Source organism: Gopherus flavomarginatus, chromosome 5 (genome assembly GCF_025201925.1).
Source record: "Gopherus flavomarginatus isolate rGopFla2 chromosome 5, rGopFla2.mat.asm, whole genome shotgun sequence".
Classification (NCBI taxonomy): domain Eukaryota; kingdom Metazoa; phylum Chordata; order Testudines; family Testudinidae; genus Gopherus; species Gopherus flavomarginatus.
In genome coordinates, this window is record NC_066621.1 from 40,618,824 (window position 1) to 40,637,785 (window position 18,962).

Consider the following 18,962-nt stretch of genomic DNA (forward strand, 5'->3'; position numbering starts at 1 on the left):
TAAATCGATTTAAAGCTCTAGTCTGGACCTGCCCTGAGACACAGCAAACTCTTACCAGTGTCTGGCTGTTTAATACATTGTATTTAGCTGCCTCTGTGGTCTCAGAGGGTGTGTCTATACTGGCTCATGCCAGCTGACTCAGGCTTGTGGGTCTCAGGATGCAGGGCTAAAAACTGCAGTGTAGGAGTTTGGGCTTGGGCTGGATCCCAGGCTCTGAAATCCTATGAGAAGTTGGGTCTCAGTTCACATCCCAGGTGAAGTTCATGAATTGGCAAAAGCCAGTGGAGATGGTGATGTCATTTGGTTACCTCTCTGGGACTCATTCTGGTCAGAACATCTTTCAGGATCAAGAAGATGAAGGCTCAACAGTGTCATGGTGGATCCCAGGTGATGGTGGGAATGGCGGCCATAATGGCAAAGCTCTCTACTTACAATCCACATGTCCTGCTCTTCTGTTGCATGACTCCTACCACACAAATTGTGTCCAAACAGGCTGTCTACCTCATTCCATCAAAATTAACCAATCAAAATGCATGTTAGTGTTTTTGACTATAAACATTTCCTCCCGTTTTTAGACTCTCTCAGCCCATTGTCATGCCTACCCATGACTTTACCATGAGCCTTGTAGACCCTTTGAACCAGTCACTCTGTTTTAAATCTTGGTGACTTTTACAAATAATTTTATGTAATGGGCCGAGTGGGACTTCTGTTACCTCGGGCAACTTATAACGTGTGCACAACATCTCTCTGGAGGACACTACTAAGAGGAGCATTATTTCAGCTCAGAATTAAATAGGAAGATAACTAGAAGTACTCAACTCTGATCATTAAGAATCCTATGACAGTTTCTCTTTCCAACTTAAATGCCCTAGGCACATTCTAATTTGTGAAGTTCCATTCTTTCCACCTCAGTTCTCAGAATTGTTTCAGTTGCATATGAAAGTCTGTTCCACTTTGTGTCATAACTTATATAATGTTGCTGTGAATTGATAAATGATTGCCAGGTTTTCCCCAAGCGGTGACTGCATTTGTGTGAGAGGTGAAGTGATGCCTGCAGTCTATGCACATGAATAATTTTAGTAGGATGAATTATTTGAGCAAGGCAGGGCGGGGAACCTATGGACCATGGGCCAGATCCAGGCCACTGCTTCATTTAATCTGGCCCATGGCAAATCTCTGCACTGTGGGCCAGAAGCCACTGGGTTGCCAGAAGTCTGGTTGGCTTCACGCAGCTCCCGGCAGTGACCAGCATGTCCCTGTGGCCCCTAGGTGATCAGGGAAGCTTCATGCGCTGCCCCCATTCCTAGTGCTGGCTCCACAGCTCACATTGACTGGGAACTGTGGCCAATGGGAGCTGCGGAGGTGGCACCTGCGGGCGTGGCCTAGGTGATGCCCCGAGCCTCCGTGCCTTCCCCTCCCCCACCCCCCACAGGGCTGTGGGTGGCCCATAGCTGATTTTTTCTGTGGGTCAGTGGCCCCTGATGGAAAAAAGGTTCCCCACCCCTGTAAGGGTTCAGGGCCAGGCACATAATCAAGTGATTTCAGGATCCAATTTATAGGTAAAGGTCCAACATCAGTGCTGAGTACCTTTTACTATTGTAGTAATTTTGTTGTAACAGATTAATAAACCTTTTTTCTGAACTTTCAGTTCAATATTTCTAATGTCCGATGTTACTGGTTCAGGTTATAGGAAGAAGTATAAAGAAGATGTTTTTAAGAAGTGCAGAGTAATAAAAGACATGAACAGTCGTCTTGGTGAGAATGTGATTCTAAACACAAGATACACAAAGCTGACTATTCTAGACAAACCTCGTCATGAAAATGAGAAGGAACATGAAATAATGGCCATGGGGCGGAGACATGCAAAAATCATGACTAAACAAGCTAGTTCTGTAATTACTATAGACACTCTATTTAAACCTGATAAAGATGGACAAACACCACAAATTGTTGTGCTGCTGGGAGCTGCAGGGATTGGAAAAACAATGACAGCAAGAAAGATCATGTGCGATTGGGCAGCTGGAGAACTCTATAAGGAAATGTTTGACTTTGTTTTCTACATAAATTGTCGGGAAATGAACCTACTTACTGAGCAGGGAAGTGTGGCTGACCTGATTTTTAAAAATTGTTCTAATACAAATGCACCGATTAGAAAGATTTTGGTGAAGCCAGAAAAACTTCTGTTCTTAATTGATGGTTTTGATGAACTGAGATTTCCTTTTGATCAGTCAGAAGATAACCTATGCTCTGACCCCTGGGAGAAGAAGCCAGTGGATATCATACTGAGCAGTTTATTTAGGAAAATAGTTCTTCCTGAAAGTTATTTGATGGCCTTGTAGTGATTAACTGCCCTGGAGAAACTGGGACAGTGTTTGGAGTGGTCCCGGTATGCAGAGATCCTGGGATTTTCTGAAGCTGAAAGGAGAGAATATTTCCACAAGTTCTTTCGAAATGACAGCCAAGCAAGACAAGCTTTACGATTTGTGAGAGGAAATGAAATTCTCTTCACCATGTGCTTTGTCCCCATCGTGTGTTGGATCATCTGCACTGTTGTGAAACAGCAGCTTGAAAAAGGTGAGGATCTTGCACAGACTTCAAAAACAACCGCTGGAGTGTATATACTCTACCTTTCCAGTTTAGTAAAGCCTCTAAGAAGCAATATGAAGCAACAGATGCAAGCTAATCTGAGGGGACTTTGCTCCTTGGCTGCTGATGGAATCTGGAAACAAAAGATACTGTTTGAGGAAGAAGAAATCAAGAAATATGGCTTAGATAAGAGAGACTCTCTTCCCCTCTTTTTGAATGAGAATGTATTTCAAAAAGACATTGATTGTGTGAGTGTCTATAGCTTCATTCACATAAGTTTTCAAGAGTTTTTTGCAATTTTATTTTATGTCTTGGAGAAAGATGAAGAAACAAGAAATGATTCAGGGACTCCCAAGAAAAATGTAAAAACATTATTAGAAAACTATGGAAACTCTCTAGAAATTATTTAATGTTAACAGTGCGATTTCTGTTTGGACTCTTAAATGAAGAAAGAATGAAGGACATGGAGAAAATAATTGGCTGTAAAATTTCACCTAAAATTAAACCAGATTTACTGAAGTGGGTTCAAGCAAAACAACAAACAGATTTATTCCTTTTTAGTCCCACTGAGTATGATGTGGAGATGTACGAGCATGACGTGTTTCACTGTTTGTATGAGATCCAAGAACAAAAGTTTGTGAAAAGTGCACAGGAATTCACTGAAGTAAAGTTAAATCGAAATAAATTTACCCAAATGGATCAAATGGTTCTTTCATTTTGTGTAAAGAATTGTCATAGGCTGGAGTCACTTTATGTGAATTGCTGTGAATTTATGTTTGAAGACCATGAGGAAGAACTTCCAACACCAACAAATGGGTTATATCAGTAAGTATTACCAGAGCTCAACATTTTTCAGTTTTTTTAATAGAATAAATGTTCTTTTCCCGTACATCTCGATAACTAATATATGGTTGAATCACCCACCACAAAACAATTCTAATATTTCAGCAACCTAATGAAATAGTTATGGAGCTTCCTTAGGCTCAAACTACCAGTTTATTATCTCTTATAATAATTATAATGATTGCTTGGTCTTCTCTGTTCTCTCCATTACTGGAAAGTTTTCTGTCATTTTATGTGTATGGGACAGGAATAGGGATGCAGCTGAGACTAAAGAATTCAGGGGAGGGGAATGTGCTTTGTGTCAGCAATTGAAAAAGGAAGTTAGAGAGCTCCTCATGAGACCTTGCTTGACTTTTCAAAGCCCTTCATCAGGGAGCCTGCAAATCACATCCTCAGTGTAAAAACTTCTCAATAAAGGGAGCAAAAATAACTCATGGGCTTTTTCACATTCTCTTTAGCCTAACTCAAACTATCTTCTCATACTTAATTTCACGGAACTCACTGAATGTAAAAGATAGAAAGTGCCACCTATACTCAGTGAATGGCAGGGAAACAATGTTTCCCTTGTAAAACACAGCAGATATGACTGATGCCTTTTTACTTAAAATCATAGAAATTGTAGGGCTAGAAGGCACCTCAAGAGGTCATCTAGTCCATCTTCCCATGCTGAGACAGGACCAAGTAAACCTAAAGCATCCCTGACAGATCTCAAAAACCTCCAAAAAAAGGGAAACCATAACTTCTCTAGGTAACCTGATCCAGCGCTTATCTATCTTTAGCTGACATTTTTTCCTAATATCCAATCTAAATCTTCCTTGCTGCAAACTAAGCCTATTACTTCTTGTCCTACCCTTGGTGTGCATAGAGAACAACTGATCACTGTCCCTGTAACAACAATTTTTAAAATATTTGAAGACTGTTATCATGTCCCCTTCAGCCTCCTCTTTTCTAGGCTAAACATGCCCAATTCTCTCAACCTTTCCTCGTAGGTCAGGTTTTCTAAACTTCTTATCATCTTTGTTGTTTTTCTCTGTACTGTCTCCAACTTGTCCACATCTTTCTTAGAGTGTAGCACCCAGAACTGGACACAGTACTCCAGCTGAGGTCTCACCAGTGCTAAATTGGAAGTAACTGTTCTGCTCTGTCTTACATATGACACTCCTGTTAATACATCCCAGAATGATAATAGCATTTTTCACAACAGCATCAAACAGTTGATTCATATTCAGTTTGTGATCCACTACAACCCCCGGTCCTTTTCTGCAGTTCTACTGCTTGCCCAGTTATTCTCCATTTGTTGTTGTGCGTTTGATTTTTTTCTTTCCTAAGTGCAGTATTTTGCACTTGTATGTATTGAATTTCATTTGTATTGATTTCAAACCTACAATTTATCAAGCTTATTCCGAATTCTAATCCTGTCCTCTGAAGTGCTTGCAGCCCCTCCCAGTGTGATGTCATCCACAGATTTTATAAGCATACTTTCCACTCCATCATTCAAGTGATTTAATAAAAATATTGAATAGCACCATACTCAGAATAGGTGCCTGTGGAACCTCACTTGAGATTTTCACTTGAGATAGCCTCCCAGTTTGACAGCAAACTATTGATAACTTCCATTTTAGTATGTTTTTCATCTCATTGTAATTTAATCTAGACCACATTTCCCTAGTTTTTAACAGAATATCATGTGAGACTGTGTCAGAAGCCTTAGTGAATTCCTGATATATCACACTTACTACTTTCTCTACAACCACTGGGCTGGTTACCCCATCAAAGAAGTAAATTAGATTGGTTTAGCATGACTTGTTCTTGACCAATCTACGTTAGCCATTATTTATCACCCTATTATCCTCAAAGTACTTATAAATTGATAGTTTTATAATTTCCAGGTATCAAAGTTAGGCTGAATGGTTTATAATTCCCTGGGTGCTCTTCCCCTTTTTAAAGATAAGTACTGTATTTGCCCTTCTCCAGTCTTCTGGGACCTCATGTGTCCTCCCAGAGTTCTGAAAGATAATCGCTAATGTTTCTGAGTGCATGGCTACACTTGCAGATGTAGGGTTGTTTGAGTTAAACCAGCCTTCGTAGAGCACAGTAGAGAAAGCGCTGCAGTCTGTCCACACTGACAGCTGCAAGTGCACCGGTGTAGCCACATTAGCAGCTCTTGCAACGGCCACAGAGAGCAGTGCATTGTGGTAGCTATCCCAGCATGCAAGTGGTTGCAACATGGTTTTCATGGGGGTGTGTGTGGAGTGTGATAGGGAGTGTGTTGTGCATATGTGGGGGGAGAGAGAGTGGGTTTTTGGGTGGCTGAGAGCATGTCAGCATGCTGTCTTGTAAGTTCACACAGCAGCAGACCCCCCTCTCCCCGCCTCTCTCCTGGAGCATATAAGCATGCCCACTGTCAGAAATGGAGCTTTGAAAGGGCATATCTGCATTCCTGCAGCAATTCCAAAACCAAGACAAGAGTGGCCACTTGACGTAAGGTGATTATGGGACATTTCCGGAGGCTGATCAGAGCGCAGTAATGCAATACTTTGTTCACACTGACTCCCGGGCATTTCAGCCAGTGCGCATCAAATGTTACTCCACTCTCCGAGGTGGAGTACCAGGAGTGCTCTAGCTGCGGAGTCCGAGCACTCTACGTGCCTTGCCAGGGTGGACAGGTAGTGAGGTAGGGTGCCCGGAGCTGCTTTAATGTGTTCTAACTTGCAAGTGTAGCCAAGCCTGATATTGCTTTGGCTAGTTCCTCATGTAGTCCAGGGTGAATTTCCTCAGAGTCTGCTAACTTGAATAAGTCTATCTTACCTGAATATTCTTTAACCTGTTCTTTCTCTATTCTGGATTACATTCCTCCCTCCTGGCTTTTGATATTAATTGTATTAGAGATCTGGTCACAGTGAATCTTTTTAGTGAAGACTGAAGCAAAGTAGGTGTTAAATGTCTCAGCCTTCTTGATGTCATCCATTATTAGCTGTCCTTCCCTGTTAAGTAATGGACCTACACTTACCTTCATCTTTTTCATGCTCCTAATGTATTTATAGAACCTCTTCTTACTGCCTTTTATATGCCTTACTAATGCTCAATAGTGGAGTAAAACTAAATGCTGAATTTAATGCTTGGTGGTGCAGATCCCTTTTCTGTAGTTCTCAGAGCAGCATCCTCCAATTGTTCAATGGTCTGGAGCTGTGGGAGATAAATTACATTGGGTTGCTCCGTAGTTGCTTGTCATCTCAGAGTGTTATGCTCCAACAACTACACTCAGTTTGAGCAATATACCCATTGGCATAGCCTGCAGCAGACAGCAGGCATTTTCCTCTGCTTTAAATCCAGTTGAACCAATTGCAAACAGAACCATAGGCTGCAGCAATCTGAGAACATTGCTGTAAAATGGACAAAGTGCAGAACAGCTCATAGGCAGTCCTTGCAGCACCTCAGCATGGAATAATCTGAGAATGGACCCTTGAGATTATGAAGGAAATGTCTGTACTGCTAAGGGCTTGTCTACATACACAAACTGTACCACTTTAACAATACCAATATAGTTAAAACATGGTAACCCCTCCCCCCCAAAACCCCACCCCTAACCCACCTAGTCTGCATGCAGTTATACTGGTATAAAGATACCTATATCAAGAGAGTTTATTCCCATCAGAAAAAGGGAATAAAGTACACCTGTATAAGGCACCTTTACATTACTGTACCAGCATTCTCACGAGGGTTTGTACCACTACCAGTATAAGTAGTTTAGTTAAAAAAATTACATCACTAGCCAAAATGGTTATGTTAGTACAAAATCTGTGTAGACCAGGCCTAAATAAAAATTAGCATGTAGTTCTGCAGTGCTGCAAAATGTGGAAATCTGTTTGCTTTAATAGTTCTTTGGTATTAAAATAAAATTAAAATGGCAAACGTCATTAAAAAGAGGCGATGTTGCTCAAGGGCACATTGCTACCACCAACCCCAAACCTTAAGAGACAGGGAATACCTTCATTCATGCACACCATGGTTGCTGAGGTCACAGATAAGGTTTTGCATTACAGCATGAGTCAGATAAATCCAAAATACTGTGTGTCTTAATTTCTATGTTTTGTTTATTGCCAGTTTTAAGACATTTCTTAAAAATAAAGGTTTAATGTTTAAATGAACTTGCTGTATCAGGGATTCTGCCGTAAGCCCAGTGTCAATAGGCTTACCACCATAATGTAGCATGTTAAAATAATAAAGAAGAAGTGTTCTCACTGGAAACCTCTTACCCACATGCAGTAAAATATGGTTAGAGCTAAAGTTAGTGTTTTAAAAGCATTCATTGCTACATATGATCTAAAATATTTCAGAAACTTGCTTCTATCAGTCAGTATCAGATAAAAACAAAATATTCTTGCCTTAAAATTAACTTCCCTTCTTATATACCCTTTGGTGTCAGAAACTAATAAGCCATCATTTCTGGTTACATGTGGAGATGTAATTTTGGAAAGTGAAACACCAATTATACAATACTGAATGTTAGTTTTCATAGGAAAAAAATTAAGCCAATGCTCATATTATCAGTGTTTATCTTTGCGGGTAAATTAAAATCAACAATCTTGGCCAAAAATGATCATTTCTATGATATCTCCAGAAATGATAAAAACAACTATTGACCAGTACAAAAGCATGTAACCACTAGAGACACTGGCATTTGTGTGAACGCTCAGAATTGTATTTGAATGCTCAAAGCACCAGAGTTCCACTAGGTCAAAAAAAAAAATAGAATGGGTTACTTAGTCGCACCTGTTCTATTTGACTATGTGCATTTAAGGAACACCTTTTGGTATCCGCTTTATTTTTGTTTGTGGAGGATTTACAATTAATAGAAACTGCAGCATAATTCATAAATCCTGTATGATTACACCAGGCAGGAGGCTACTTAAATGTTCTGGAAATAGAAATAAAATCTGTTTCCAGAGAACAACATAGACAATTTCTATTCTTTTGTTTTTAGGGAACAGCATCAGGATGTTCTGAAGTATTCTTCTATTTACCTGCTCTGTCAAGCGCTGAAGGATCCAAACTGTAAATTAAAGAAACTACAGTAAGAAACAATTCCTCTCTTGAGTATCTCTACATCAGTGCAGCTCTCGTTGCTGTGGCTGCTGTAGCAACTGTATAGATTCATCTGGTGCTTAAGAATTTGTTTAAATTTCTAGTTAGTATGTGTGGAGTTGGCTTAATGTCAGCCTAGTAGTTCAATGCCATTTAAGCCAATTACCATATCAATAAGTGAGGTGAACAGACAGAGGTAAGCAGTGCCGGGTTTACAGTGGCGCCATGGAGCCAGGCCCATTTCTCAGAAAGGGCCACGGCCTGCTCTGCTTGCACTGTGCCCTGAGACCCCACTAGCCTGCACGGTCCTCTCCCCCCCGCTCCTCTTGGCCTGCCCGCCAGCTGGCAGAGGGCTCCACTTCACCCCCTGGCCCCACCCTCTGGGTCCTCTCTACCTGGCCAGACCCCAGTGTACCTCTGGCTCAGGGCAGTCTCTGCTTTCCATCACCTGAGGGGACACGCCTGTCTCCCTGGAGCTGAGCCGCCTGGGACTGGTGCAGAAGGCTGGCCAGTCTCTGCTGGTTGTGAGGGGGGGGACAGTGTGGGAGGCTTGGATGGGCCCCTCCAGGCAAGTGGGTCCTGAAGGAGCCTGTCTGGGACAGGCCCTGGCCTGGCTGATCACACCACTCCCAAGGGGCTGGAGTGATTCCCCAGCCCGGCAGGAACAGTCACCTTCCAGAGGTCCGATGAGTGCGGCTGGGGGGGCAGGGAGTGGGGGAGGAGGGTGTCTGGAGGGTTGGGGGGTGGGGAAGATCTGTGTGTGTTGAGGCACTAGGGGGTGGGGGTTCTGTGTGGGGTGCTGGGCAGTTGTGGGCTGTGGGGAGGGGGGCACTGAGCATTTGTGGCAGGATCGGGGAGGGTGATGTGTATAGAGGGTCTAGTGGGGCTCTGGTCTTAGGGAATGGAGGGGGTGGTTCTGATGTTGGGCAAGGGGGATGTGTGGCATGGCATGGCATGGCCTGCCCCTGAGGGGAAGGGGCACGGTGACAGGCTACTGTGCATCTGGCAACTGCTGGTTTGTAAATAGTGCCCTGTCATACCATGTCCCTGGCCAGACCCTCGCTCCGGGGACCAACCTCCCCATGCCATGCACCACTTCACTCCTGGGGGCCCACAAATATGTTTGGCACCAGGCTCACAGGAGTATGGCATGAGGGAACTGCATGCGGTCTGCAAAGAGGAGCCTAGAGAGACTATCTTGGATATTTCTAAAGCACTTGTTCATGTATCCTCAGTTAATCTAATTTCCCCCTGATTTGGGTGGGAATGAGAGTTGTTTACTCTCTTTTTTTTTTCTCTCTCTCTCTCCTACTCACCTCTCTGTTATCTTTTCTCTTTTTCATTCTGTTTCCTCTTTTAATGCACTCTCATCTTCACCATCTCCATCTCATGAGGACCCTGGGAGTGGCTTTAGCAAAGGAGTGATGTAATAGATCGCAGGGCACACTCTGAGGCTATGTCTACACTTGCAGTTTTTGTGCTGTCAGTTTCACCAGTGATAGGGGAACGGTTAAAGAAAAGCGCTGGTTTGTGTATTAACTTAGGGTCACAGGCGTCAGAACTTCATCACTGATGAGAGCAGAGCCCTGAGGGTGGCTATCCCACAGTGCAGCTCTCCAGGAAACGTGGGGGTGGGGGTGATTGCAGGGCATCTTGGGTCCCTGTAAACCCCCCTTTCCCCAAACACTAGTCAGCTCCAGTAGCTCAGCATTGCTGCAATCGGGATCCTTTGCCCTCTGGAGCAGGCATTGTCACTTGGCCAGAAAAAAGGAAGAGGAGTTTCAAAGTTCCTGGGGCTTTACAAAGGGAGGGGCGGACATCTGTTTACCTGGCATCAAAGCAGCGGAAGTGCTGGCTAGAGTGGTCAGGTAGGCACTCTGGGATATCCTGCGGAGGCTGCAAGCTGTTATACAGGAAGAACATATCTTCACTTACACATCACTGCAAAAGCATCACCAGTAAGAGCTGTACACCTCTCGTGGAGGTGCTTTTCTTTTTGCAGTGAAATTTCTGAGTTTCACTGAAAAAAGTCTTTGGCAAGTGTAGATGCTCCCAGTTTTTTGCACAATAAAGGGACTTTTTCCGCTTTAAATGGCAAGTATAGACATGCCCTGAGACTGTGTCTCTGGATTTCAGTAGCCCTGTTTTTCACCATGGCTTCCTTAGCAGGTCCAAATGAGCTTAGGCTCCCTGCCTCCAGAGACTTGCCTTCTTGGAAGCTTTGTTAACCAGAAGGTGAATGCAGTGACGCTGCTTAGCCTTTTAAAACCACATTAATATTTACTAAGAATACAGTATGCAGAGAAACTGGATTAAAATAACAAAGCAGGCCTATATGCGTGATTCTTACCTAACCTTTTCACTTCCCCTTGCTTGGTTAAGTGAGCCACTGCTCAGCACAAGTGAGTTTCAGTCTTGGGTAGGGAGACAGCCTGAATGCCATGAGGCTCTCCCCACTATAACTGCTGTGGGTACAATATCAGAAGCATTATAACTGGCATGGAAGGGCGATAAATTATGCCCTTTTGGCCACTTCATTGCACTGGGAGCTTATGTTCTTCTTCGAGTGATTGCTCATATCCATTCCAGGTAGGTGTGCGCGCCGCGCGTGCACATTTGCCGGAAACTTTTTACCCTAGCAACTCCAGTGGGCCGGCAGGTCGCCCCATAGAGTGGCGCCACTATGGCACTAGATATATACCCCTGCCGGCCCGCCCGCTCCTCAGTTCCTTCTTACCGCCGTGTCGGTTGCTGGAACTGTGGAGTGCGGCTTGCTGTCCTCCACGTACCTAGCTCTCCTGTACTCTGTTTGTAGTCGTAGTTGTAAATAGTTTTATAGATAGTTTGAAGTAGTATATTAGTTAGTTGTTTATTATATATAGTTTGTTTAACTTGTTCGCGGGTGGGCCGTTGCCCTTCCCGGCACCCAGCACTGTGCTCATGCCTGGCTCGCCGGGCTTCAAGCAGTGCTCAGCATGCAAGAAGCCGATGCCGACTAGCGATCCCCACGACGCGTGCCTCAAGTGCCTGAAGGAATCGCACATAAGTGAGAAGTGTCGTATATGCAAGGCCTTTAAGCCTCGCACAAAGAAGGAGAGGGATCAAAGACTCCGCGCTCTCCTAATGGAAGCGGCACTGTCTCCGGCACCGGCGGCGCAGCCGGCCACTTCTACTCCGGCACCGAACCGCGCTGGCACCGGCAAGACTCCCCAGCACCGACCATCCCCGGCACCGGGAGCAGATCCACGACCCTCGGCGTCTGCAACATCATCGAGGCAGGCCCGAGTGGAATGCCCGGCACCTACCTTGGCCGCGGCACCGCCTGCAGGGCTGCTGTCGACTCCGGGTCTGGAAGGTCCGTCGAGTCCAGCCCCTCCTAGCTCCCCCTTGAGATCAGGGGTCGAGCTGTTAGTCCCATCTACGCCAGAGACCTTTGCCTCGGCACGGGACTTGATAGCGCTAACGGAGCCATCGCAGCCTCAGACGGCACCCCCGGGACGGGTAACCTCCAGAGGCAAACCAATCCTAAGAGCGCTGTCTCCAGAGTCCCGGCACTGATCGCCCCGGAGACGTGAACGCTCTCGCTCGGGGCGCTGCTCGCAGTCCCGGCACCGTTCTCCCAGGCGGTACCGGTCGCACTCGCGGCACCGATCAGTATCTCCACGGTTCCGGTCTGGCTCCTCTTACCGCCGGCACCGAGACTCTAGGAGCCGTTCACCTCGACGTTCGGCTCCTCGGTCGACCTCCCGGCACCGAGCCGGTGGTAGGTCCCAATCCCGGTCGACTTCCCGGCACCGCGTCGGTGGCAGGTCCCGGTCCCCACTGCCATCCCGGCACCGCGCTGATCGAAGATCGCGGTCCCACTCTCGGCACCGACCTCGATGCAGATCCCGCTCCAGATCCCGGCACCTGCTACTACGCTGTTCCCGGTCCCGATCCCGGCACCGATACGGGTTGCTGCACCGATCCTCGGCACCGAGGAGAGCGTCGGAGTCGGTATACAGAGACGCCTATCAAACAGGCTCAGCGCCTCCGTGGCCTTCCAGGGAACCATCTGTGTCCTCTCAGGCGGACAGCGCCTATGCCTTGGGCCAGGATAGACACTCGGCCCTGTTTCAGGACCCTCCACCACAGGAACGACGGCCTCAACAGTGGGGGTTTTGGACCCCATGGGCGTATCGCCAAGGCCAGGGCCCACAACATATTACCCCCCGCCCTGCGGCGGAACGCAGGCCACCAGAGGCGACGGTGTCTAGACCCCCTCCCTCCCCGGAAGCAGATGGCAGGTCCAGCCACCAGGACCCAGAGCTCCCTCCAGTGACGGAGGTGCAGCCCCAGATTGAACCCGCCGTGGACACTCTGTTGCCGGGGGTTTCCTCGTCGTCTTCACCAGATGAGGCAGTGGCAGGTACCTCGTCCTCCAGCCCTCCCCCGCTAGATCTTAGGGCACACCAGGACCTCCTCCGAAGGGTGGCACAGAATCTGGACATTCAAGCAGAAGAGGTCTCTGAAATCGAGGACCCGGTGGTGAGCATCCTCTCCGCCGATGCGCCCACCAGAGTGGCCCTGCCCTTTATCAAAACTATCCAGGCCAACGCAGCTACTATCTGGCAGTCATTGGCCTCCATCCCTCTGACCGCTCGAGGGGTGGAAAGGAAGTACATGGCCCCCTCGAAGGGCTATGAATACCTGTACGTTCACCCGACACCCTGCTCACTTGTGGTCCAGTCGGTGAACGACAGGGAGCGCCACGGTCAAGAGGCCCCAGCGCCCAAGTCGAAGGAGGCGAGACGGATGGACCTCCTGGGCCGCAAGGTCTATTCGGCGGGGGCGCTACAGCTCAGGGTCTCGAATCAGCAGGCCCTCCTTAGCCGCTACTCCTTCAACTCGTGGGTAGCGGCGGGGAAATTCGCAGAGCTGTTACCACAGGACGCCCGCCAGGAGTTTACCACCATCCTGGATGAGGGCAAAAAGGTAGCGAGGACCTCGCTGCAAGCCTCCCTGGATGCTGCGGACTCGGCCGCTCGGACCCTGGCCTCGGGGCTTATGATGCGCCGAATTTCCTGGCTTCAGGTCTCTGGCCTTCCACCGGAGCTCCAGCATACGATCCAGGACCTCCCCTTTGAAGGCCAGGGCCTGTTTTCCGCTAAAACATACCCCAGACTGAAGGACCTTAAAGACAATAGAGTCATAATACGGTCCTTGGGGATGCATATGCCTGCGACACAACGCAGACCATTCCGGCAGCAGAACCAACAACAACAGCGTCGGCCGTATCCTCAGTTCCGCCCGCGGCAGGACCTCGCTAGGCGCCGCGGCAGGAACAACCGACGCAGACAGTCGGGTGGCCAAACGGGGCAAAACCAAGGCTCCGCCAAGGCCCCTCCTGGACCCAAGCCTTCATTTTGAAGGTGCGCCCAAGGGCGCAGTACCAGTTTCCCCTCCGGATCCTTCCCCGCAGTTTTCCAACCGTCTTTCGTTTTTCCTCCCGGCGTGGACCCAAATAACATCGGACCGTTGGGTCTTGCGTACGGTGCAGGCCGGTTATCGCCTGCAGTTTTCTTCGCCCCCCCCCCCCACCATCCTCGTCCCTCTTCAGGGACCCCTCTCACGAGCAATTCCTCCGTCAGGAGGTGCACACACTCCTCGTCAAGGGAGCCATAGAGGAGGTTCCAGAGAGCGAGAAGGGCTAGGGGTTTTATTCCCGCTACTTTCTAATCCCCAAGTCCAAGGGGGGCCTCAGGCCTATCCTCGACCTGCGGGAACTCAACAAGTATATGGTGAAGTTGAAGTTCCATATGGTGTCCCTTGGAACCATCATCCCATCCCTGGATCCCGGAGACTGGTACGCCGTCCTCGACATGCAGGACACTTACTTCCATATCGCCATATTCCCCCAGCACAGGCGTTTCCTCCGCTTTGTGGTCGACCGCCAACTTTACCAATTTGCGGTCCTCCCGTTTGGCCTCTCTACGGCCCCGAGGGTGTTCACGAAATGCATGGCAGTCGTCGTCGCACACCTTCGGCGCTGCCGCATTCACGTGTTCCCCTACCTCGACGACTGGCTGATCCGGGGCACATCGGAGCTGCAGGTCCGCGACCACGTCCGCAGGATCAGCAGCCTCTTTGCTGCCCTAGGCCTCGTGATCAACGTGGACAAGTCTACTCTGCTCCCCACGCAGAGAATAGAGTTCATCGGGGCCGTTCTGGACTCTACCCTAGCCAGGGCCTTGCTACCCTTGCCCAGGTTCCAGTCGCTGTCGACCATCATTCTGCGCTTGCAGGCGGCCCCGCTGACCTCTCTAAGAACATGTCTGGCCCTCCTGGGCCATATGGCGGCCTGTATGTTCATGACAGCATATGCCCGACTCCGCATGAGGCCTCTTCAATCTTGGCTCATCGCGCAGTACCGGCTGGCCAGACATTCGTTGGACACAGTTGTCACCGTTCCCCAAAGGGTCCTGGAATCCCTTCGGTGGTGGCTGGACCAGTCCGTAGTCTGTGCGGGGCTCCCGTTTCATCCGCCCCAGCCCTCGGCATCCCTGACTATGGATGCCTCAGATCTGGGCTGGAGGGTGCACTGCGGTGCCCAAAGAACTCAGGGCTTGTGGACCCCTCAGGAGCTGGACCTCCACATCAACATACGGGAGTTGAGAGCCGTCCGTCTTGCTTGTCAAGCATTCGTCCATCATCTTCAAGGTCGTTGTGTCGCGGTGTTCACCGACAACACGACGACCATGTTCTACATCAACAAGCAGGGCGGCACCAGGTCCTCTCGCCTATGTCTCAGGCGACGCGTCTCTGGGAGTTTTGCATAGCCCATGCCGTTCATCTGTCCGCCTCCTATCTCCCGGGAGTACGAAACACTCTAGCGCATCGACTGAGCAGGTCCTTCCGCTCGCACGAGTGGTCCCTCCATCCAGACGTCGCCCTCTCACTCTTCCAGAGGTGGGGTCATCCCTGGATGGACCTCTTCGCGTCCAGGGAGAACAGGAAATGTCGAGCCTTCTGCTCCTTTCAGGGTCGGGAGCCCGGGTCTATAGCGGATGCCTTCCTGATCCCATGGGCGACCCACTTGTTTTAAGCGTTCCCTCCCGTTCCGCTGATACACAGGGTTCTCCTCAAGGTGCGCAGAGACACAGCTCGGGTGATTCTCATAGCCCCAGCGTGGGCCAGACAACATTGGTACCCCATGTTGCTGGACCTTTCAGTAGCCAACCCAGTTGCCCTGCCCCTGCATCCGGACCTGATCACCCAGGACCACGGCAGGCTCTGTCACCCGGACCTTCCATCTCTGCACCTTACGGCATGGCTCCTGCATGGTTGACAGGCTCCGAGTTACGCTGCTCTGCCCCGGTTAGGGAGGTTCTCCTAGGCAGTAGAAAGCCTTCCACCACGGCTACTTACTCGGCTAAGTGGAAGCGTTTCTCCTGTTGGTGTTCGGAGAAAGGTCTTCTCCCTATGGAGATTCCCATCACCACTATTCTAGACTACATCTGGTCCCTCAAGGCCCAGGGTCTGGCGTTGTCGTCCCTCCGGGTCCACCTAGCGGCTATCTCCGCGTTTCATCCTGGAGTGGACGGGTGTTCCGTCTTCTCCCACCCCATGGTGGTGAGATTCCTGAAGGGACTGGAGCATCTCTATCCACAGATCCGCCCTCCTGCCCCTTCTTGGGATCTCAACCTGGTCCTAACTCGGCTCATGGGTCCTCCATTCGAGCCATTAGCTACTTGCTCCCTGCTCTATCTCTCATGGAAGACCGCCTTCCTAGTGGCCATCACCTCAGCTAGATGGGTGTCAGAACTACGGGCCCTCACAGTCGATCCCCCGTATACGTTCTTCCATAAAGACAAGGTGCAGCTGAGACCACACCCGGCCTTCCTTCCCAAAGTGGTCTCAGCTTTCCACATTAACCAGGAGATCTTCCTCCCCGTCTTTTTCCCAAAGCCCCATTCGTCCAGCAGGGAGCAACAGCTCCACTCGCTAGATGTCCGTAGGGCGCTAGCATTTTATGTGGACAGAACCAAACCGTTCCGCAGGTCCCCCCAGTTATTTGTGGCGGTAGCGGACTGGGTCAAGGGGCTACCGATTTCCTCGCAGAGGATATCTTCCTGGGTTACCTCCTATATCAGGACCTGTTATGACCTGGCCCACGTTCCGACGGGCCGTGTGACTGCTCACTCCACCAGAGCACAGGCATCATCGCTGGCTTTCCTTGCCCACGTGCCAATCCAAGAGATTTGTAGGGCGGCGACCTGGTCATCGGTCCACACATTCGCTTCCCATTATGCCCTGGTTCAGCAGTCCAGAGATGATACGGCCTTTGGCTCTGCAGTGCTCCAGGCCGCGACTTCTCACTCCGACCCCACCGCCTAGGTAAGGCTTGGGATTCACCTACCTGGAATGGATATGAGCAATCACTCGAAGAAGAAAAGACGGTTGCTCACCGTTGTAACTGTTGTTCTTCGAGATGTGTTGCTCATATCCATTCCACACCCGCCCTCCTTCCCCACTGTCGGAGTAGCCGGCAAGAAGGAACTGAGGAGCGGGCGGGCCGGCAGGGGTATATATCTAGTGCCATAGTGGCGCCACTCTAGGGGGCGACCTGCCGGCCCACTGGAGTTGCTAGGGTAAAAAGTTTCCGGCAAACGTGCACGCGCGGCGCGCACACCTACCTGGAATGGATATGAGCAACACATCTCGAAGAACAACAGTTACAACGGTGAGTAACCATCTTTTCAGCTGATTATTCAACATGATGCCAAAGTCCTTTTCAGCGTCGCTGCTTCCCAGGATAGGGCCCTCCTTGTCTCTTAGCCTTGGAAAGAGAATTTACCACATCCTTCCATCCCTCGATGAGTCATATGACAGGCAAGCAGCTGTTCTGTTAATTTAGGTGAAATATATGGGCCAAAAGTATTAACACAACCTAGTCATTGTCCAACACCAAACAGAGCTGAACGAGGTCTGGGATTTGGTATGTGGGCACCTCAGCCTGCTTAGTACCACGGCAACACACCATTAAATTTCCTTTTAGCCTTTTTTTAAAGATAAAGAAGAGAGGAAAATAGTTAAAACATTGGAGGTATAAAGTATTAAATCAGACTTTCATTTTAGCAACATCCCTTTTCCCCTTTCCCTTTAATTGGAGAGAGTTTTTAGAAGGAGAAGAACTCTTGTTCGACAGTCTCTGAGATGGTATCAAAGATGGTAAAAACTGTCCTCTGGGGAAAAGAGAAGTCAGCGGAGATGGGCTGGAAATGTTGTTGTTAAAGTCCAATCCCATTTTATTGCAAGTGGTGTCTGGCATTCAGCTGGAGCTTGTCTGGCTGGTGATGTCATTGGGACCCCTCTGTCTGGCCCAGGCTGGTCAGAATATCCCTCGGGATTAGGACAAAGAAGGTCCAGGGTTCCGGGAGATGGTGGGCATGTCAGCCATGATGGTGAAACTCACTCCTGTAGCCTCCATCTGTTCTTCTATTCATTTCCCCGCCTCCAAAGTCTCTTTCTTTAAGGAATGAATAAGGGAGTGATGAGTGGAGTAGCCCATTCCCTCATTATTTTGTCCACCAACTAGGCCTAATACCCAACACACCAATTTTGATGCACTAATTTCTGGTTCCACATCATCTGTCTTTACCAAGCATAATGTGGCTCATTAAGGTAGAATTTCAAGACCCCCCTTGGGAGGAATCTCAGTATATATTGTCACCATAGCTTTGCAATATGGGGTAAGGTGGGTCAGTCGCTACTGCCTGAAGCTAATGCAGGGAGCTACTTAATGGGAGAGGTCAAAAGTGTCAAACCCCATATGAACTGGATGATAAGGGGCTGCGTATGTCATGACAGGCAGAAATAGTTGCTGAATGCTCCTGGATGGAGTTAGTCTTTAGGATAGACTCAGGTGAAGAAATTAGTCAGGCTGTTTTTGTTCGGGGCAAATAAAGGGTCCATGTGAACCTGTTTGCACATACTCCAGAAACCTTTTCCACTGAACATTACAGGTATTTCTGATCTGTCATTCCCTGGTCACAGACCACTCTTGAGGATTTATCATGTATTGGCTTGCTCTGTCTATGACTGTGTTCTCCTTCCCTGCCATGTATGTGATGGCTAAGAATGCCTGCTGGGGCAGAGCCTGCTCTCACTCCTGCAGGGCTTCCCGGCGCATGACTCGCTGTCAGGTGCCTCCTGCTTGTTTGTCCATTGGAATAAGGACTCCCTTTGGCGATACTAAGGGATTAAACCCTGGATTCACTTAAATTCATGAAGGTTTTGCCACTGACTTCAAAGGGGCCAGGATTTCAGCCCAGGTCTTTGAAGGTCCTTAGTGGTTAGAGGACTGTTTGCATCTTGAGAACATCTATGAGCAGTTGTTCTTGAACAAACCAAGCTTCCTGGGTTTGGAGTCCTTCTATATGGGCTCCCTGCCCCTGGCTGGATGTTTC

At 48.6% G+C, this 18,962-nt stretch overlaps 1 protein-coding gene across 1 annotated transcript in view; it reads left to right on the top strand.

Moving 5' to 3' along the window:
* The window catches only part of LOC127052361 (NACHT, LRR and PYD domains-containing protein 3-like), a 42,550-nt gene that overhangs the window by 12,964 nt on the left and 10,624 nt on the right, over window positions 1–18,962 (top strand). The window contains 3 exon segments of the mRNA XM_050955962.1: window positions 1,684–2,978; window positions 2,981–3,411; window positions 8,414–8,503. Of these exon segments, the coding sequence (XP_050811919.1) occupies window positions 1,684–2,978; window positions 2,981–3,411; window positions 8,414–8,503 (1,816 nt within the window).